This window comes from Polypterus senegalus, chromosome 1 (assembly GCF_016835505.1).
Source record: "Polypterus senegalus isolate Bchr_013 chromosome 1, ASM1683550v1, whole genome shotgun sequence".
Lineage (NCBI taxonomy): Eukaryota > Metazoa > Chordata > Cladistia > Polypteriformes > Polypteridae > Polypterus > Polypterus senegalus.
In genome coordinates, this window is record NC_053154.1 from 282,208,455 (window position 1) to 282,231,991 (window position 23,537).

A 23,537-nucleotide genomic window follows, 5' to 3' on the forward strand; every position below is an offset into this window, starting at 1 on the left:
TCACCTGCTCAGGAGTCCACAACTGACATGTGGCATCTGCCTATCAATGTAGCACTTGATAGCCAAAGGCAATTTACTAATGAAAACACAGTACTTGCTAGAGCCCACCCTCTTGATTTGATAAGTAAAAATGGCAGTAGTCATTTCAAGCAATATTTCTAGTTACATGCAATGTCACTGAAATAAATAAATGAATAAACAATGAAATACCTAAACAAATAAGCAACAAAAATTATTTACATTATGATTGCAAATCACTGTGTTTTAGTCATCTATTGTTACATTTCAAAGTATTACTTATTTGCACATTTATTCTGCTTCATCCAAAATACTTTTCCATGCAGTAAATTCTGTCTAATTCTTACTTTTTATATAGAACTAAAATGTGAATGCCATACTAAAGCACTCTTTAATCAATTCAAATCACTTAATTTACTGTTATTATACTTTTCTGATGTGAATTAGAGATGTGTCATATTGGCAAAAAATTATGTTTAGATATTTTATGGGACTTTGACAATAACTATAATTAGATGATATTTTGTATCCTTTAAAAACATGTTTGTAAAAGTCTTATTGATTTAAATTGGTATTGTTAATAGGATATTAATTGTAGCATACTAATGAGGTTAATGGAAACAACAGTTGGAAAACAAGTCTTATTTGTTTATTTAAAACTGAAGTAAAATAATACAAAAACATTAAAATAAACAGTCAAAGTATTACAGAGATAAAAACAGTGCAAGTATGAGAAAACAATCTCAATGTGACCTACAGGGGAAGAAGGGGCCTGAATTGCCTTGAAAGCTTGCATACTGTACTTTTTTAGTTAGCCAATAAAAGGTGTCATTTTGCTTGACTTCTCACTACACAAAAGACCAACATTACTATTCAAATAAGATAATTTGAAACATTTTTTAATACTTACCATTAACGTAAACAACATATGAATCTAAATGGAATAACATATTAATCATAGTTCATCTAAACTGCATGAACATTACAGTGTGGATAAATATAAAATGCACTGCTATAATGTAAATTGTGCAGCATACATGCAACAACATACTGTACTATAGAGTCAAATGGTGCACAGGAAAAAATAATATAGCATTTGTAAACAGGTTCTCTCATATATTGCTCAAAGTACCAATAAACCCAAACCAATAACATTTTTAAACACATTACTAACTTCAAGTTCTGTCCAATATTGCACAAAGATATCAGAAAAAAAATAAAACAATTGTAAAATTCTACTGTGGAAACTTAAAGTTGTGTGACAAAAACACCAGTCTGTCCACAGCTTCTGACTCCAGAGCAGCATGGCTACATATTACAACATTTCCTCCGGTGCTGAAAGCCTTCTCAGAAGGGCTGCTTGATGCAGGGATGCACAGGTACATTTCTGCAAGTTTCCTGAATTTGGAGAAATGTACTTCTTGTGTTTTGCACCACTCAAGTGGATTTACATCACTGTCCACCTCATGTATAGTCAAGTAGTTCTTGATCTCTTTCAATGGCAGTGGGCAGAGACTCACCTTCTCTGAATTCCCGCGATTTATTGAAATAGCGGTCAAAAGACTTTTTTTTCTTTTTCACCCAACCGTGGTCGATTCAGATGAATACATTGGTTTGAACAGAATGGTTGGGATTTACACGCAGGCACAGCATCTCTGTTCTGTTTCATCATTGAATTAACATTGTTGTCACTATTGTACATACTTCATACACAAGTCAAGATTGAATGGAGTGGGGAGAGAAGGCAGGGATCTCTATGAGTATATTAAATAATGAAAGAAAAAAAGCACTTTGGAATAGAGGACCCCAAAACAAGATGGCTTGCAAAACAAAATTAAACCAGTACGTATATGCTTCTTATGGAAATAAAAATAACCCATTTGAAAATATTTTTTTTCGGCCTGACACCTACAGGGCTCCATAACTGTGGTAAACACCTATGCACTCACTTTGCACATGCACAGTATTCTATCCTGTTACATTTATACGAAGCAGTAAATGCATGGACTCCCAAGGCATGTTTTTGATTGTTTTTTGCAAAGTGAGCGACATAGTTGATAATTTCAGCTCACACATTGTTAAAACATCAATTAAGATATTATCACAATACTGTACTATACATAAAGCAAACTCATATCTGAAGTTGTCCAAATAACATGTGGACAGGTTTAGAGTCTGCCTTTGCAATATGCAATGAGATTAGACCATGCACTATTATGTTTTCAGTTCCACATTTTCCCAATTAAGCCACATTCTATGCTAAATATAATAGAGGCAACAATTCTGTTAATTACAAGAATCACTGAATGACTACATGAAGTTCCAACTGGGTCAATATTCAAGGTTACCCTGAAAATCCTCTATTATTTGTCATGTATTTTCAAGTTGTTCTTGTACTGAGACACACAAATAATCGTAACATGTTTATACTCTGGTCCTATAATGCTGACCCGTTTTAATGCAGTGCCAGTGACCAAAGTGAAAGGCAGCCTGCATAAACAAAGAGAATGGTCAACATATCAAGTAGATGACCAGAGATTAGATCCATTTCCACTTTCCTCTCTAAGTAACATAAAATTCTTTTCTACCCACTGTATGAGAACAAATGTCTGCAAATCTGCTGCCACCTGCTCTGATAATAAAGCTCATGTGATGCACATAAAAATCTCTATACTCAAGTGAAAGAAGTCTTTGGATCTTTATCTTTTATTCATTTCAGCATTCATAAGCCGCCCTCTGACACCTAAATAATGTGATGACTAGGAATGAGTGCTGTTTTTGCTGACTATTGCTGAGTACTATAAAATACAGTAATTTATAATAATAATGCTGCTCAAGTTTTTTAAATATTTTGTGCATGCTTTTTAATGTTTGCCTGGAGATGGGTAAGTGAACATTTTAATGGCAAGGACTACAGTACAGATCTTTTAATGTGTGAAATCCTTCATTTAGTCATTAAACACATTTCTGTATCAAAAACAACGCAAAAGAGGACACTATACATACAAAAAAGAGAAAAAGAGATGAACGAGGATTCCCAAATTGTCTGTCAGAGGCTTACTTCCCTTACTATGTCAATTTCAGCAAGTAATCTAACCTGCATAAACAACAATAAAAAAAAAATAGATCTGCAAATAACCAAACTATACCTACTATTGCCTCCGTAGGCACGCAGAGGCAAAAAAACAATCAGAAATGGGTAATATTTTTGAAATTTCAAGACAAAATCTTTTGAGAAACTGGTATAAAATTAAACGTGGTACAGAAAATGTATAAAGAATAGGGACAAATTTTACTTGAAATGATTTACACATAAAAACTTGCACTGTATTTTGAAAAATTGCTGTTAAAGAGTACTATAAAATGAGAAAATATGACATAGTCTTGATGTGGATTCCAAAGGTGTGACAACTTAATTCAACCTAATCAAGAAAGTTGTGTGCATGATAACAGAAACCTAGGTTTAATGCACAGCCTAGACAAACCTTTATAGTTTCTTCTTGGCAAACTCTTAGTTCCTGAGTAGTTAGTTTAAACACATGCATATTACGTTAACTGAAGACTTTGGGGAAAAAATTACATTCTATGCATAAGTGTCGAACTTTGTAAAATGACTGATTCCTGGCCTGTCTCCTAATGCAGCCAGAATAAGTTAAAACTTATCAGAATACCAGATGACCCAAGCTGAGGAGTAGGATGAACAGGAAATAGGATACATTTTTTTTTTGTATAATTAAGAATCACCAAACATCACTTATTGCAACCCAGAAATATTACATTGAAATAAACATCAATGAAATATAGTTTGCAAGGCAAAGACAGCAAGATAAGAACAACACCTAGAATGACTACTGTATGTCTGTACTCTGGAACTGAACAGAATAATAAGAGAGGAACAGTTTAGAAAATTGACAGGAAAAGAGCTCCAGAGTATGAAAGTCTTGGTCCACCACAAGATGACACTGTTGGTTCCTAATGATTGGGAAAGGTATGTAGCACAAAAAGAAATTTATAGTGCAAAAAGAAATTATGAAGTAACCATATTCTGTGTACAACATAGCACTGTGCTGTGTATTGACAATTAGGCTTGTTTGCCTGTACAAGTGTGTCCCAAACATTTTATGTAGATTAACATAGCCTTGAAGAAAAAAAAAATTAAAATAAGATTACAACCTCATCTCCCTTCTATCAAATATCAGTAGGTGTGCCCTAGGATAAATCCTGGTAGGCAACTATGGTATAACTTTGACCTTCTAATAAATAAACATAATAAAAACTGAAGCAAGTTGTTGAATTTAGAAAACACAGTTCCACCCATGCATGCTAGATTAATTTGGCTCTGTATGACAGTGTGGGGGTGTGCAAGTGTATGCTCTGTGATGGAGGAAACCAACCTTGGATGAGATTCCAGTCTATACGCCCAGGAAAAGCTGCTGCCAACAAAACTAAAAAGTAGCTTACATAAGGGATGGGTGAGTAGTTAAGCAAATTAAGAGATGTGCAGGGAATTAAAACTATAAAAGAGGAGGGAAGGGCTGGACTGTGGGTTACTTTCCTGTGTTATTATTAAAAAGGTGTCCAAAGTCAGACTAATATCCATCCAGTTTCAATTCGCTTGTTGGCATTTAGGCGATGGAGAATCAGAACTATCAGTAAGTGGCATCATTTAATTTTAAAATGCATCTGTGATTTCACATGAAGGACTATAACATGTGAACTGCTGTAAGGACATTGTTTGTGTAGAGCGGCTATCAGACAAATCAATGAGAGACAGGTTTCACAAGCACATCATCCTTAATGTCAGCTCATCTATAAATTAAGTGCTGTGATTAACATAAGAAGGGACAATGGACGATTGTCAAATCAGACTGTCACTGCCAGGAAAACTAAACAGATAAATTGTTAGGAAATAAGTTGAATCATTTCTCATTTATTTCATGGTTTTGTGTAGTCAGGAATTAACACTGAAATGGACTCAAGTTTATATACATATATTAACATTTCCATCAAGGCTTGTGATTGATATATAATGTTTACTCCAAGGCTTTCAAGAAGGACAAAGGGGGAAAAAAATCCAACAGTGGGGATGTAAAGAGTAATATGGGCTGTGCATGCAACATGTGTGACTCTATGACAGGTTAGCCAGGAGTCAAAATATTTGTTAAATAGTCCCATTTCTAGGAAGTAAAATTAGCATTGGCATTTCAATGATGTATAAGATAAAATAATTAATAATCAACAATGCTAACTTTGTACAGCCATTTTCATAAATTTACATACCCTGGCAGAATTTGTAAAATATTGTTTGGAAAATGAGTAACCATGCAGAAAACTTTCCTTGTAATTAGGGAGTGTGTTCAGGAAAGGCAATATATCTCTCTATTATAATAAAAAAATCTTGGGTTGAGACGTTATCTTCTCAGAAAGACTTTGATGTCCCGCAAGACTAGACTTTACAACCTTAGGAAGCAAGACCCATGAGATGGTGACTTTTGCACGTCACGCCCTACTTACAAACAATTTAAAACAAGATCACAGACATCTAACCTCTCAGTTGTTGGAATGCTTTTGGAAGACACACTTCATGTGCTCCCAGCTCTTAAAAATGTTATATGTTCCAGATGGCATGTCAACAACTAAGCAAAGAAGAAAGAGCAATGCAAGTAATAATTAGCCCGGACCAAGTGGAATTGAAAACCTCATATGTTCAATCGGGGTCAGAAATAAAAGACGTTTAAAAACGTTGGCGCAATACACATGCAGAGCAGGTTAGAGATTATGAAAGTGGTGGAATTCGAAAGGCTAAAAAAAAAAGTGGGTGAAATACACATGCAGAGCAAGTTAAAGAATATGAAAGTAGGAAAATTCGAAAGTATCCAAAAAAAGATAATAAAGATCGCATTAGCACAAACAAACGGAAATTATTACTCGGTAAAATAATGGAACAGCAAAAAGAGATCGAATATATGGAAATAGGTGTTATGACAGAAGTATGTAGTTATTGTAGGGCTTTAAAGTTTAAGTCGGAGACTTGTAGATCGACTAATTTGTGTTGCCATCAGGGAAAAGTAGTGTTGCCTCCCAATGAAGAGGCATATCCCTACATGCAAAATATCCGAGTCTACAATAATCTTTTCGTGTTCGCATCATTCAATGCACAAAACGTAGATTGACACAATAATGGACCATACGGTATTAGAATCTGTGGTCCCGCAATAATTAAAGCTACGACAAGTTTCATTTCAAAGAAACCACAATTCGGTCAGGTGTATATTTATGATAATAGAGAAGCTGTGCAACAAATAATTGAAAGAGTTAAACGATGAGACATATTAGAAATTATACAGCCAATGTCCGGTCTCCCAATGGCTGAAGAAGGATGTATCATAATGTTATTGCATACTTTATGTAAGAGTGATGGGCTATCCAATGGGACAAGATAAGCTGTATGTAAAATTGGTAGAACAATTCTAACATCTAAAATTTAAACAGGCAATAAGAAAGGTAATGTAGTACATATTCCGAGAATAACATTAGACACAAAAAGAGATCTTGATATGCCATTCCTATTAAAACATTTATAGTTTCACAAGCGAATAGCTTATGCTATGACAATTAACAGATCACAGGGACAAACATTCAAAAAAGTTGGTTTATTTATTATAGAGAAAGAAACGATATTCACTCACGAGTAGTTATACGTTGCATTATCACAATATAAGACCAAATACGGAATTAAAATTCAATACGATCTAAGAAAAGTTAATTCTAAATATTGTTTTTACTGAAGTTTTACAGTAAAAGTGAACATAATGCATATGTAGTAAAGGGGAATTAAAAGATACAGACAATGAAATAGCAGATGCCCTAAACTTACATTTTTCTGAGGTGTTTACAAGTGAGCAAGTGGATAACCTCCCAGAGGTAAACGCAACTACTAAGGAGGTACTGAGGGATTTGTAAATTGTAGAGGGAGAAGTGCTGCTCAGATTAAATAAGATGAAATCAAACAAATCACCAGGCCCAGATAATATTTATCCTCGTGTTCTTAAGGAGGCTAGTGAGAACATATATAAACCCTTGACACATATTTTTAGGAAGTCACTGTGCACTGGAGAGATTCCAAAGGACTGGAAAATGGCAAATATCATCCCACTATATAAAAAGGGTGACAGGGCAGATCCAAGCAACTATAGGCCAGTAAGCTTAACAAGCATCACAGGAAAATTAATGGAAGGAATTATTAAGGATAAGATTGAGCAACTCATGGCAAGGACAGGAGTTATTCTGAACAGTCGGCATGGGTTCAGAAGAGGGAGGTCGTGTTTTACTAACATGTTGGAATGAGGAGGCAAAAAAAGGATACAATCAAAGTGCAGCTTATGATATTATTTATCTGGACTTACAGAAAACATTTGATAAGGTGCCACATGAGAGGTTGGGTATCAAGTTAAAAGAAGTGGGAGTTCAGTGTGATGTTTTTAGATGGGTGCAGAATTGGCTCAAACACAGGAAGCAGAGGGTGATGGTGCGAGGAACCTCATCAGAACTGGCCGATGTTATGAGTGGTGTTCCACAGGGGTCAGTGCTAGGGCCGCTGCTATTTTCAATATATATATATATAAATGATTTAGATAGGAATATAAGTAACAAGCTGGTTAAGTTTGCAGATGATACCAAGATAGGTGGATTATCAGATAATTTGGAATCCGTTATATCATTACAGAAGGACTTGGATAGCATACAGGCTTGGGCAGATTTGTGGCAGATGAAATTTAATGTCAGTAAATGTAAAGTATTACACATAGGAAGTAAAAATATTAGGTTTGAATACACAATGGGCGGTCGGAAAATCAAGAGTACACCTTATGAGAAAGATTTAGGAGTCATAGTGGACTCAAAGCTATCAACTTCCCAACAGTGTTCAGAAGCCATTAAGAAGGCTAACAGAATGTTAGGTTATATAGCACGATCTGTGGAGTACAAGTCCAAGGAGGTTATGCTCAACCTTTATAATGCACTGGTGAGGCCTCATCTTGAGTACTGTGTGCAGTTTTGGTCTCCAGGCTACAAAAAGAACATAGCAGCACTAGAAAAGGTCCAGAGAAGAGCAACTAGGCTGATTCCAGGTCTACAGGGGTTGAATTATGAGGAAAGATTAAAAGAGCTGAGCCTTTACAGTTTAAGCAAAAGAAGATTAAGAGGTGACATGCTTGAAGTGTTTAAAATTATGAAGGGAATTAGTACAGTGGATCGAGACTTGTATTTTAAAATGAGCTCATCAAGAACACGGGGATACAGTTGGAAACTTGTTAAGGGTAAATTTCGCACAAACGTTAGGAAGTTTTTCTTTACACAAAGAACGATAGACACTTGGAATAAGCTACCAAGTAGTGTGGTAGACAGTAAGACGTTAGGGACTTTCAAAACTCGACCTGATGTTTTCTTGGAGGAAACAAGTGGATAGGACTGGCAAGCTTTGTTGGGCTGAATGGCATGTTCTCGTCTAGATTGTTCTAATGTAACAATTCCCATGAAAAAACAATCTCTTTAAATTGTAGTTCCAAAAAAACAAAAATGTTTAAATATTTTAGTAATAAATGACAAAATTTAGGCATAAACTATATAATATATGAAGCCTGAAGTCCAGAGATCAAATAAACACTTTCAAAAAAGGTTCAAGGACGATGCAACAGCTTCCGTGGCATAGCGATAAGATTTGCTGACTTGTAATCAAGAGTTCCCAGTTCGATCCTGACTGCCTTGTATATTTACCGTTTTCAGTAGTGAGCGGCTCTTATTGTTAATATTATACAATAAACACAAACATTTGGTTTGTGTCTGTAACAGCCGGTGTACATTTACAGTACTTGTAAAAGTTACCTTTTCTTTTCACTTTTATTCTCACATTCACGATCACGATACATACTACCTAGGGATCTGATACTTTTTCTTTTTATCTGAAACTGTGAATAACTGTAGATGTGAGTGGTGTTTTGAGCCAATGGAATTGGACATTCTCTGATCTGAATGGATAAAAGCTGACACACAAACGCTGGTGAATCTGCCTTATTCGTATCTCACTGTCACTTGCTTTTTTTCATTTTTATTGAGTGTTCCTGCTCACGCTGAATTAGTATGCACCTTATGTTATGGTCCATGATGTCACCGCACTGACAAAAAAAAAAACCCCACAGAGGCATAGGTATAAATGTTATTTGGAATTATTCATTTTATGACCTGTATAGTACATTTTGGAAAACACTGTGGCACTACATGTTTTAAATGTAGGAAGAACGGTCATTTGGGTAATTCTAGTGTTAAAGGCCCTGGAGGCTTTTCACCAAGAAGAATGGGCAACTCTCCCAGCTGAGAAAATCAAGGGTCATCATTAATGCTAAAGGGGGCAATACAAAATATTAAGAACTAAGGGTATGCAAACTTTTGAAGAGGAATTGTCTCATTATTTTACTTACTGCAATGTTTTGTTTAACGGTTGTATTATTCTGTGATGCCTTATAGTTTAACACTAGAATCCCTGAAACCTACGAAAAAACTTGTAATCCTTGCCCACATTAAATCCATTCGCACCTCTCCATCAGCATCTTTTGTTTTGTAAATGTGTCGATCAGCACAAGCAGCAAGCAGTCTGCTATCCCATCCACCCCACCACCGGAGCTAATCTCTGGCAAAAAGTTTTCCCAGCTCAAGTCTTCTTTATCTGCATGTGAGGTCCTGCGAGTTGCATAGATTAAATAATATATCGTTATTTGGAACACATGCATTTCATGTGCGCTCCATGTCTATAATGATCAGATGACAGGAAATGCGAGAAACACAAGAAATTTGAACAAATACCTAAAATAGTAATTTTTTTCATGTTATAGTAGTAACAACAATTGACATGGAGTGCATAATGTGTGAAGACTGAAGTCCAAATATCAAATACACACTTTCACAAGTGCGCATTTATTAAACAATATAAGTGAAGAAAAAGAAATCGGGTTAGGGTACTAGACAGATACAAACTCTTGAGTGGCACAGCGATAAGAACTTGACTCATAATCAAGAGGTACCACCAAAATTACCATTACCTTATTGTTACTATTGTACAATAAAAACATACATTTAAATTGAGTCTGTAACAGTCTTTGTAAATTTATGGTGCTTGTAAACGTTAGCTTTTTTTTTCTATTTATTCAGTTTTATTCTCTTAGTCATGTTCACGCTCAACCCGATCTGACACTGCTGTTTTCAAATAAAGACGTGTTACAACAGAGGTGAACTCAGATGAGGGTTCTACATCGGAGAAAGAGAACAGAAGCCCTCCCCGCAAGAAACATCCACTGATATATAAGAACATTGCAGCTGCACCAGGTGTAAAGGTGAAACATGGCACCACTTGGATGCAGCAATAGGTTGGGGGTCATCTTGCCAGTCAGTCTGCCCCATATGTGTCCGTCAAAGAAAAATCAGGGCTTACAGAGCTTGCCAAGGTATCGTGCAAAGTCCTGTTTCTGCTTATGTTTTGTGATGGTCTTTATATAAAAACATTTATATGTTACTTATATAAAAGCCAGATTGAATGTTATTTACCTTGATTTATTTACTTATCTTCCTACAGCGTAAAGTCACAACTAGAATCATAGTTGTGGGGAGCAATAGTTGCTATTTGTGCTGATAGACACATTTATAAAACAAAAGACGCTGATGGAGAGGTGTGAACGGATTTAAGGTGGGCCGTAATCATGAGTTTTTTTCATAGGCTTCAGGAATTCTAGTGTTAATTTGGATTCCATTAAAGGCAAATTAAATGTGTTTTGTCTGATCAGTGACCTTTTCTTTTAAGTGTGGTATACATCTTACAAATGTAGCCAGGGTATGTACAGTGCATCCGGAAAGTATTCACAGCGCATCACTTTTTCCACATTTTGTTATGTTACAGCCTTATTCCAAAATGGATTAAATTCATTTTTTCCTTAGAATTCTACACACAACACCCCATAATGACAACATGAAAAAAATTTACTTGAGGTTTTTGCAAATTTATTAAAAATAAAATAACTGAGAAATCACATGTACATAAGCATTCACAGCCTTTGCTCAACATTTTGTCAATGCACCTTTGGCAGCAATTACAGCCTCAAGTTTTTTTGAATATGATGCCACATGCTTGGCGCACCGCACCTATCCTTGGCCAGTTTCGCCCATTCCTCTTTGCAGCACCTCTCAAGCTCTATCAGGTTGGATGGGAAGCGTCAGTGCACAGCCATTTTAAAATCTCTCAAGAGATGTTCAATCGGATTCAAATCTGGGCTTTGGCTGGGTAACTCAAGGACATTCACAGAGTTGTCCTGAAGCCACTCCTTTGATATCTTGCCTGTGTGCTTAGGGTCGTTGTCCTGCTGAAAGATGAACCGTCGCCCCAGTCTGAGGTCAAGAGCGCTCTGGAGCAGGTTTTCATTCAGGATGTCTCTGTACATTGAAGCTGTCATCTTTCCCTTTATCCTGACTAGTCTCCCAGCACCTGCCACTGAAAAACATCCCCACAGCATGATGCTGCCACCACCATGCTTCACTGTAGGGATGGTATTGGCCTGGTTTCCTCCAAACGTTACGCCTGGCATTCACACCAAAGAGTTCAATCTTTGTCTCATCAGACCAGAGAATTTTGGAGCCCTGACAGAGTGACCATCAGGTTCTTGGTCACCTCCCTGACTAAGGCCCTTCTCCCCCGATCGTTTAGTTTAGATGGCTGTCCAGCCCTAGGAAGAGTCCTGGTGGTTTCGAACTTCTTCCACTTACGGATGATGGAGGCCACTGTGCTCATTGGGGCCTTCAAAATAGCAGAAATTTTTCTGTAACCTTCCCCAGATTTGTGCCTTCAGAAAATCCTGTCTCAGAGGTCTACAAACAATTCCTTTGACTTCATGCTTGGTTTGTGCTCTGACATGAACTGTCAACTGTGGGACCTTATATAGACAGGTGTGTGCCTTTCCAAATCATGTCCAATCAACTGAATTTACCACAGGTGGACTCCAATTAAGCTGCAGAAACATCTCAAGGCTGATCAGGGGAAGCAGGATGCACCTGAGCTCAATTTTGAGCTTCATGGCAAAGGCTGTGAATACTTATGTACATGTGCTTTCTCAATTTTTTTATTTTTAATAAATTTGCAAAAATCTCAAGTAAACTTTTTTCACGTTGTCATTATGGGGTGTTGTATGTAGAATTCTTAGGAAAAAAATGAATTTAATCCATTTTGGAATAAGGCTGTAACATAACAAAATGTGGAAAAAGTGATGCGCTGTGAATACTTTCCGGATGCACTGTAAAGTATAAGCACAACTGTATACTAGTTTCACTAAAAAAGATTAAAAGGCAGCATTGAGACCTGAGACCACATCTAACTAAATGGGATTTAATATTACATAGTCAAATTGCATGGCAGAGAGTGGTTAGGCTGCACTCTCATTGCTCCTGAACTCCACATTCAATTTGGGGCTTACTCATGGCCTATGAGAAATTTGTGGGTTTTCTCCAGGTTCTTTCATTTTCCTTTCACATTCCAAAGATATATAGGTTTACTTATAGTAAATTTGCCATTACTGAGGGAATGTGAGTGTGGGTGAGCATACCAAGGGTGCGTTCCTGCCTTTTTTGGAATATGGTCCAGCCCCCATGACCTTTTGCCATATTAAGTACGGTTGATAGAATAATGGCTCCTTTACATACATTTTTAATCACTGCCAATCATAACTTTCCTGTTTTCCAGGATCTCTTGCCTTTACTCTTCATGAAAAATCAGTCTCATTCTAGAATGGAGTAAAAACCTTTGCTTACCCGTAATGAAAGAAAGGAACATTCCCTTCAACTACCTTTGGTTTTTTCATATATTCTCCGTATGTATTTATATACTGAATTCATTATTGAAATAAAGAAAATCATTCATCTCATTTATATTTTACAAGTACATGGTTTAAAAAGGCATTTAATTTAGATCACATTTGAGAATCATTTCTTAAAGCACATTAACCCACTTGTTAAGTATTGTACAAACTTTATGAATAGTTCATATTGTAATCTTTTTAGTTAGCCAATAAAAAGGTGTCATTTTGCTTGGCTTTTCTCTGAATTGTTCATGAAAAACTAAGTTTCAACGTTCAATGTTTTAATGTTACTTAAAACAAATGTTTATGTAAAGCTTCAAGGAGGGATCAAAAAAGTCAAGTTACCTGCAAACCTACAACATAGTTAAATGAGCACTATTCACGAGTTTCAGTTTAAGGAAGCCTATTCTGTGTTAGTGGAGTGCCTTTGTATAAAATTAGAGTTTTGAAAGCCAAGCCTAACATGGGAGTTTAAAAAAGATGCCAGAACAATGCAAAGAAAAGCATAAGTCTAGAGATCTTCATGTAAAAGAAAATCTCAGATACTCAATACAATTATTCGCCAAGGCTTGCAACACATAAATTTAATGGAATAAAAGCATGGAATGTAGGTCAGAAAAGACTTTTAGGCAACATATTTAAAAAAGTAAATTATTCTACAGGCCATGAAGTACCATGAGAAGAATATTTCTATGGACCTGGAATGACATTTGCGTCAACTACTCTACAAGTGACTGATAGCCTCAGCTAGTACTCAGACTTATAGATGTTTAAAGCTGGTTTTACATTGCTATAAATGCAGGTATTAGTAATATTTATTGCAGCTGTAATCAAATAATATCAATAAATACTAGTTATTAACTAGATGGCTTTGTTAAGCAGAAAAGTGAAGAACAAATAGAACTAGACAGGCAGTAAAATAAACTCCCTTTTGAGATGAGTACTAGATAAGGGATAGGAAAGTCTTAGTGCTATAAACCTCTGTAGTTGAACTAAATTAAGCCTTTATATGCTAATTGTTATGTTGGAGGACAATACAGATCTTACTCACAATTGGCACTGGTCTCCTTTAATTCCTTTGGTAGTGCAGAAGCATTTTCCATTCTGTGACTGGCAAACATTAGCATGTCCATTACACTTACAAGCTGAGGGAAGCAGGAGAAAAACACAAAGCAAGAGAGTCGGTTAGATAAGAATAACTCACCAATCAACAATGCTTTCAGGTCCAATTACAGCTTTAACTTTGGAAGAAAACTGCAATTCCCTGCAGAGTTTACAGCACAGGTGCTGGCATATGTTAAAACATTACTATCATTAATGCTCAAATGGATATGGTCCATAACCATGTTGAACATAACATCAAGCAAAACCAGCAATAGACAACAAAAAGACATTAGATATATTTTTTTATACTGTATAGGCCAAAATATATGTTTTTTTTCCACTTTAACACTGCAAGGCACAACATGTTTGTTTATTCAGATCATATAAACCCATTGACTCTTGTCCCAAGCTGCAAAATGCCTGGCAAAGAAAATGTAAAATGTGCAACAAGCAAGAAAATTCCTTTGATACACATGAGTGAAATAAAAAGGACACAGTTAATACCAAACACTTCCACCGTTTCAGCTGGAAAGCGATGTGCATGAAAGAAATATTAAATGGAGGCTTTTAATAGGAAATGGAGGTAGTCTGAAATGTAAATGTGATGATGTCTGAAGGCTGGAACATGCTTTCAGGTTGATGATCAGAGAGGCAATCTTAATATAACATATGCCACAAAATATACAAGATGGAGTTAATATATTCAATTGCCATTAGACAGTTAAAATAATAAATGATAATAAAACAAGCATACAAATAAAATATGTAAATAAAGATTACTAAACGCTGACAAGATTGAGAAATCATGCATGTTTAATTAAAAATAATAAAAAGAAGCTCTATAATGGTATATTTTTCAATAAATAAAAAGTTTTGGTATAGTAAAGTATAAATGATGCAGATCCTAGGACTACATCATACCGTTAGAGAATAATGAGGGAAATATAGAATTTAATTTAGCATTAAATCTGTCAACTGTGTGAAAAGCAAACACATTGCTAGCTCAGAATTTATTCTTGCACAATTTGTTTGTGGAAGTTCTGTGTTTTTTTTGTGATACTACACCACTTGTAAGTTGAAATTCAAATAGTATAGTGTAATCAGAAATCTAAAAGACAACCTGCAAGTATAGTATACTAATTTGTATTAAATACCTGGGGGGCCCAAATCAAATTCCTTAACTATCAAGTATTTTTTAACTGTGCACATAGAGGAACACGTGAATGTAATGTGCTGGAAGGGCCAATAGAGACAGAATTGTCTCTGGAAAGTTCTATATAAAATAGAGCATGGCTGTAAATTAACATTCACCCTTCACTCCAGGTAAAGGACTGCTTGCTATGTTTTTATCTTGAGCTATGATTGATTCTCTGTATTCATAAAATAATCTCTAAGCTGTGCATTGCCATTTTTTCCAAAAAATAAAGTTTTTTTTCCTTTATGTTGAAAAGTATGAGAAGCAGAAAAATGATTGGACGTTAGTTTTTTTGTTTTGTTTTTTTTTTTAATTTGTTTGCATCCCCTTATATGTAAGCCCCTCCATTTTATTATATCAGAATGATGTCCTTTGAAATTTTTAATTCCATTAGTCTTTGAAGTCACATGAAGACAAACACATTGCTTTTCTTTTCAAAAATTAAAATATACAAAGACTTCTGATTGCAATTTGATAAAAGATGTCTCACACGGAAAAGTAAAGAAAGAAGGAAAAAAGCAGCAGCAGTTGTGTTTTTGATTCAAAAGCCACTATAGTATGTTAAACAAAAACAGCATGTCAATCTAGATGACATAAATAATGATCTTTAACATATTATTGTGTTTATTATAGATCTGATGATTGTATCTGCAAAGAGCAGAAGTACTCTCCAGTGTCCTTATTAAATTCCCAGCCCAGCATCTCCTCCTCGCCATCTATAAATAACATCCCTTAATAGTCTAATTGGCTCAGTAACTCTTCATCTCTTACAGCCACCACCTTACCAGTTGAGAAGTTGGCAAATTACTCCCCTTAGGAAGAAGGACCTTGAGATAATTATGGAGGCTTGTATATTGATTGATTTTTCTCATTTAACAACAAGTTATGCTAAAATGCATTACTATTAGTCAGATATGGCACCACTGTGGTTAACAGATAAACAAGACAATGATTTAATTTACTTTTAGAACCTTTGACGAAACACTGAATATACTGAACCTTTCCTGTCATGTTAAATAAATATACAAACATTTAATATAATGAAAATAAAAATGTTGTTAAACTACATTTTATATGGATGGCAAGATTATCAACGCTGGACAAGTTTGTATGCATATTAGTACAAAATGACACTGTATGTTTATCTACACAGTTACAAATATGATATAATCCAAAGCCAACCCAGAAAGTTAAGAATAAGATGATCAGACTGTGTCCTACAGCAATTAAGGAGAACAGCTGAAAATATAGAATTCATGTTTGTAGACGATTTTCAACTTGTGCTCACAAGCTTCTTATTGTTGAAATAAGAAAAGGGTGGACTAAAAACTGCCTAGTGTATGAAAATGTTGAAATTTTTTATCAAATGTAATAAACCATGTAATAAACCAAAATAAAAATGAATATAAGGATTGCAACCACCAACTGTGAAATCCATTACAAAACCTAAAGCAAAATGTGGTACAATTACAGATTAATACAAACTGCATGTTTTTCAATAAGGCAAAGAGAAACAAAGTAAAAATTGTCTATGCATGTTTATGTTATTCATGTTGCCATTGCTCACAATTTATTATGATTCTAGAAAATAAAAAATTAAACATTTAATCTGAATGGTTATATTTGTTTAAAGACAAAAAATCAGTTTGATTAACTTCCATTTAAAGATTTACTTTTTCCCAGTCTTTTGAAATGAACAGCAACATTTTACCACCCTCAAAAGAAAAACAGACTAGTAGAGATATATTTAATTGTATTTTGTAGATAAAGGCACAGACAATGACTATCTACGTCGGCAAGGAGCGAGTTTCAGGATGATTTATAGCTAAATTATGATCTATAAAATGTACCTAGGTGATTTAACTGAAGCATCATGAATTCCAGGCTGCTGGATCAGCATTTCAATGCAGCCCCATATGATTCAGAAATTGTCTGAGTTATAGGAGGTGTTTTAAAGACGAAGAAAAATGAACGTCATTTCCTTTTTATTATCTTTTCATGTGTTTACAAAATTATGAATGGGAAAGAAAGCTTTTTCTGGGATGACACAAACATAGCCACTCATACTCTGACATTTGGCATCCTGGCCTTGTGCTGTGGAAAGAAGCTGCAGTAAAATTACAGAGAACATAAAACTCCAAACAAAGCCTGCTTAAAACTGCCTACTTAAAACTGGAATCAAATCTGAATATTCCCCATGAGACTTCACAAATTCATACTATTAAATAAGTGGTGACATGTAGTAGAATATTGTACACAATGCTGTAACGTTGTTCAAAATGAATTTTTAGTATAAATTATTAGGTCATTTGCTACTTTAAGACAAATCAGAACAGATAGGAAATATTATTGTAGAAGTAATTCAGCACTTATCTCTTTTTAGCAAGGAGGGCTGCACTGCAAAATACAACTGGCATATCAGCAGCCGATGCCTTTCACAGGGGAAAAAAAGGGTGTGAAAATATTCAGGGCTAGGATATTATATTATCAAACAGCTTAAACCAGGGCTAGATCACGGGGAGGAAGGAGAGCCTTCCTGAGCAGCACTAGGTGCAAGGCAGACAAAGGAAGACTTCAGGGACTGCATTTGAACCCAGGATTCTGAAGTCAGTGCTGTTAATTACTACAAACCATGAAAGACAAAAATGTCAAAACTGAAAGGACCTTCAAGGGAAAACTTGTTTGGGCACTAATGCTCGTTAAGCTCTATAGGCAGAAATGTAACTATATTATCACTATACCATATATATGAATACATTTTCACAAAATAAATCTTAGTAGCCTCCTTCACACGAGACTCAAACACTTCCCTGTCTATCCATGCCAGGAATCGGGTCATTTGGACACATCAAGATGGTGCAATAAGTTTCTCAGTCAATAGTGTTCACATTTAATTGTCTCTAAATGACAAGGCGTTTATGTGGGCAAGGGCACAAAAATTCAGTAACAACTGGCATTGTAAATGCTTTGTTTCTGAAAGAAAATAGGTTGAGGGGCAGCCACAATCAAGAACTGTTTTTGCTTTTTATTTATACACAATATACTATGAACAATAATTATAATCAATGTTTAGTTCATCTCTGTAGTCTGAGAACACAACCCTTTTTGTGACAGTTGATTATTATTTTGGTTTTATGATTAGACTAACAATAGTATATGGAAGTCAAAGTATTGTTTGATGTGTTGCTATGATGACCATAAGTTTGCATATGTCGCAGTTGTAGATATTCACATTTATTTTTGTCGGTCATGAAAATAATCATCTTTGTATGCAGAAATCCCTAGACACTTCTGTTAACTCAAAACAAAACTGTTACTAGGAAGATAAAGTACTGTATATAATCTGTATTTTCACCTGAAGGTTTTGTCTAGGATACAGGACTCTTAAAAAGTTACAAAAATTAAGGACTTTCTGAGAAATGCTAGAAACCTGTAAACAAGAAGATAAAGTGTGACCTTGACTCAAGAGTCCAACAGAGTAGAGTCACTTCTGGTGTTTACGGGATTCGAACTGGCAACCTTCCGATTGCCGGCACAGATCCCTATTCTCAGATCCACCACTCCACCCAAACAAAAATAGCAATGATAATAATAATAATAATAATAGTTACTTTGTGACGATTACATTGAAAAGCTGTAGGTTTAATTAGTTTTACCCTATTATATATATATATTTTTTTTTTTTAGTTTTAACCAGCACTAGATAATTAACACCTGTGCTAGAACTGCATACTGCTTATGGTAAAATTATAAACACCTTCCAGACTGGAATAAATGACAAGCAACATAAGGTATGCCAAGTTTGCTAATAAAACAGATGTCATATTCATCGCTTAAACTTCAGGCATTGGTTTAAATATTTTATGTTGCCTTTTATTTCAAAGTAGCTTAATTATGAGCTTTACTGCCTGAAACTATGAAAGGTAAGTTTCAAAAAGCATGGGTCAATTGACTTATCTTGTCAAATATAGCAGCAATTCATAGCTACGATCCATTGCCAGGATTATATACAAAGAAAACAAATGACGATGTTGTATTACTACTGTGTAACTGATAAATTGTACAATTTATCTAAAAAAAGAAAGAGACAAATGAGACAAAACACAAATGAAACAAAATAATACAGCACTTTCAGCATACTGGCTACTTACTACAATGTTACAATATAGAGAAAAAGCCATCAGATTGCTGGAATGGTAGTCTATTTGGAAACTCTGTGTAGAATAGTCTATGATCATATTGATTTCAGATGAAAATAATAATCAGAAAAAAAGACAGTAGATTCATGACAAAACAGAGGTAGCCTAAGTAAGTTACTCGTTTATTTTTCAAAATGTCTCTTCCATTATGGGAATGTTGATGGGTATAGTCTGTCTTGACATCAGGATCCAACTCTGGTCAAGGTGGCAGCCCATCAAAGATCACACTTACAAAAATAAGTAAAATAAATATATAATATTTAAAATATATATTTTAAATATTAAAATCTATATATATAATTCACTAAGGCAAGACACCCATGGAAAACACGCCGGAAGGGGCGTGGATTCACTAAGCCGCCGACAAGACACGACACCTATGGCGCAGCAGGAAGGAGTCACGCCCACCAACTCCAAGAAGTAAGCAGTCTTTAAAAACCGAGTTTTCGGTTACGACGCACGACCGCGTGCACCATAGCAAACTGTTTTACACGCTACATACAGCAATTCGCATCCGCGAAAAACATGCATCTTCTTAGATGCTCCTGCAGGAACATGGAAAGTCTATGTGAGTCACAGGTGCATCTGGACTGTGCAAAGACGACAACGACTCAAGTGACGAGCTGGAGGTGGGCACATAAGCGTTGGCGGTCTGCCAGGTTTCAGTCACGGACGATTGTGTGTTGGTTCGTTCCGTACATTGTTACAATGTTGCTTTTCTTGCTGATTTATTACATTTCCGATTTTTCAGATGTTAATTTTCTCCCTGTGCTTAAAAATCATTAAAAAACCGGCCTGATTATGCGGCGTGGTGCGCCGCTGGTTGGCTAGTATATATAAAATAAATAAATAAATAAATAAATAAATCTCTTAATTATCAACCAACCCAAGCACAATGTCTTTGGAATGAGATATTCTTGTTATTTTTATTCTGTTAGAAATTATATTATCTGCTAATTAATCAACCACTGAGACTCTTCAAGGAATCTGTAGCCTTTATCACCCTGAAGGTCCAAAAAGATCTTGGTGTGAATGAAATGATAATCTAACACAGCGTGTGAACGCACTCACATTTGGCTAAACACAGTCTATATATTATAGCACAAGCGTCTAAAGGTCTTCTCACACTACATGATTTTTCCAGTGATTTTCAGTTGGAGTTTATTTAAATAATTTTAATGAGATAAGGGCACTCCAGTGACTTCATTTATGTAGTGTGACATCCCCAGCAACTCAGTCTAGTCAATGTACACTGGCACAATAATGCACATTAGTGAACAGTATTCAAAGCCTAACCTGCCCTATGCAATGGAGAGCTGCCAGCTTGGCTTGAATCAATGATTTACTGCAGCCTGCCTCAAGACATTACAGTATTTAAAAGGAACTTCTGCAGCTCACTTTAGATAAGTTAATATTTAAAATGTTCTTAATAACCTTTAATGTAAAACTTGATGATCATTTAAACTATATTTATGTTCAAATATTTGTACACTATAGTCACCCTATAAATAATTTACATTACTTAAAAGCTCCTTATGTCAAGACACTGAGGTTTCTGTTTAGAATTGCAGTTCCTTATACTCTCAAAAAAATGACTTTCTTAACAATGTGAAAGAATATGGAGATGAATAACCTAGTGGACATGAACATGCAAATATGGTTTGCTCCAACCAACCCTACATAATCCCCTAAAAGATGCCTTATGCTGAAAGAGCTATGACTGACCATATGGCCTGTAAACATACTTATATTTTATATACTATAAAGTATGCAGTACCTAAATGCTTTAAATTAATTATAATTCAAATCCACTACACAGCTGTAGCTAGGTATTGATCATGACTATAAAGAAAAAAAATCCACTAGTTTTCCAGTTGGAGCACAGGCAGATCAAGTGACATGCTCACGGTCACAGTGTGACAGTAGTGAGATATGAACCCACAAACTCACTCCTTAAGCTAGAGTTTATGATTCCAATTCACATAATGTACCATGGGAGTTAAAGCAGAGGCTAGATTTTCAGAGATTAAACTTTTTTTCTCCATGTAACTTATGGTGCAACAGCATCATTAATGTTTGTCTAAATTGAACTGAAACAAAAAAAAGTTATTCCAAATTAAGGCTGTTGAAGTTATTAGTAAGGTGAATGGTTTAATTATACTGAGCAAAAGGAGGTTGCATCTATGAAAAGAAAACTAGAGGATTGCTAGTATAATAAAACCATAACAGAAAAAAAATTCACTGATATGGCCAAGAAAAACTACAAGTGAATATATGCACAGTGTATTCATCCATCCTTCCATCTTCTTTTGATTAGCAGGGTAAACGTAGTATCAGAAATGTTTAATTAATCTGCATTACACTTCTGAAATGAAAATGTTTCAAAATTTTGATTACAAAATAATGCATGAGTAAAGATACAATGATCTAGATGTTTTCTTGTGACATGCTGCATGGGCAATGTTCATATTAAGGCAGGATTCGATCGCCAGTTTTCTAGGTCATAATACTAGCAAGGTAGATGGAGTGGTGTGATATATAAATCAAAACTGAGAGAAGAGATGCTTTTTAAAACTATATGTCTTCATAAAATCATGAAATATCTAATCAATTTGAAAGACTCTTTCAATCGAGCTTACTTCACATTATACTCTTACTTGAAGGAAAGAAACAAGCAGAGACTCCTAATTTAGTTAAAAGAACTGACATACAGTAGCGCAAAAGTTTTTGCATCCACATTTCACTCTTCAGGAACTGGGTTCTAAAGTATTTTAGTATACTGCTAATGAACATATAATGTAAATAAGCTCTTCTTCCAATCCATTAAGAGCATTGTACAATATTCTGACTCAATGTCAGGACAAATACTAATACTGTATTTCCTCATATCCTTCTATATTTGCTTTGAACTAACAAGTGCAATAAAATTGTATGGTCAAGCATTAAAAGTGGTGGACTAATGTTTCTATTTAATTATTCTGTATAACTTACACTGTACCATAATATTAAGCACTTTGGAGAAAATAAAGTTAGCGGTTTTTAAGGTGCTGTTTCATACCTAAAAGCTGTCCAGATTTGTTTGTGTCATTACTAGCATCAAGTTATCTGCAGCTACACAAGAATATTAAGAGTATACAAGTGAAGAAGGTTTATGTGAAATGGGCATCCATAAGTGCATATTCAGAAGTAGATCTCCTTTTCCAGGGTTTACTATACTGGCTTTTTTCCCCTCTACACATGGTGGGCAGTAGCAGAGCTAACTTACCGAAAGAGGATTGACTCCAATCAAGGACAATAGCACATAAAAATAAAAAAAAAATCAGTCTTAATATGAAGCTTAACCATACTTTCTGATCAATGGAATATACTATAAATCCATACAGTAAATCCCAAGTCAAGGAGTTCTGAAAAAAATAGTTCAGACTGCAGCCATATTTGTAGCAATAAGGCATATCAAACAGGAGGATGTTTGAAAGAAGCATTAAAAAGACTAAGAGGAGCACAAGATGAACACCATTCCTACTTAATAAAAGCGCTTGAATATCACTTGGGGAGAATATACCATAATAATATTAAAACTGCCTTTACTTTACAGTGCAGCTAGAAAAATTGAAATAGTAAGTATACTGCTCCTTTATGTACCAGTTTCTTCAAGCACTCAGGGAGAATGAATTTCAAGCAAAAGAAAAATAACCAACCCCGCATGGGAGTCAAATCCTCTATCCTTACACATTCACTCTTAGCAGTCAACAAAGGAAACACCTCTGCCAGTTATCATACTGGGATTCAAGAACTGTGCTGTGTTAGCAGAAATTCGTGTTTTCATTAAAATTACAAGAAAAATGTTTCAAAGTTTTCAATGTGCAATTCATAAATTTCAGCATAATCACTGTAAAAGACTACAGTTCTATTAAAAAAGCTTCCTTTATTCAATTATTTTTTTAAGAAAAAAATAATTATATTGTAGGAAACAAACAGTCATCATGTTCCCAGTTTAAGTACAGCCATTACATTTGTTTTCCAGGCACAACAATTATTTCATTATCACTGTATAACTCGTCAGCAGAGTATGAGTTAAAAAAAAACAAAAAAACAAAAGATGAGTAACTCTTATGAGCTTATGTTCACCTT

At 35.1% G+C, this 23,537-nt stretch overlaps 1 protein-coding gene across 1 annotated transcript in view; it reads right to left on the bottom strand.

Annotated features, from left to right (window-relative positions):
- atrnl1b (attractin-like 1b) overlaps nucleotides 1-23,537 on the bottom strand; it is a 1,075,952-nt gene that overhangs the window by 611,213 nt on the left and 441,202 nt on the right. The window contains exon 20 of the mRNA XM_039775615.1: nucleotides 13,960-14,053. Coding sequence (XP_039631549.1) covers nucleotides 13,960-14,053 — 94 coding nt within the window. The remainder of the gene's footprint in view (nucleotides 1-13,959; nucleotides 14,054-23,537) is intronic.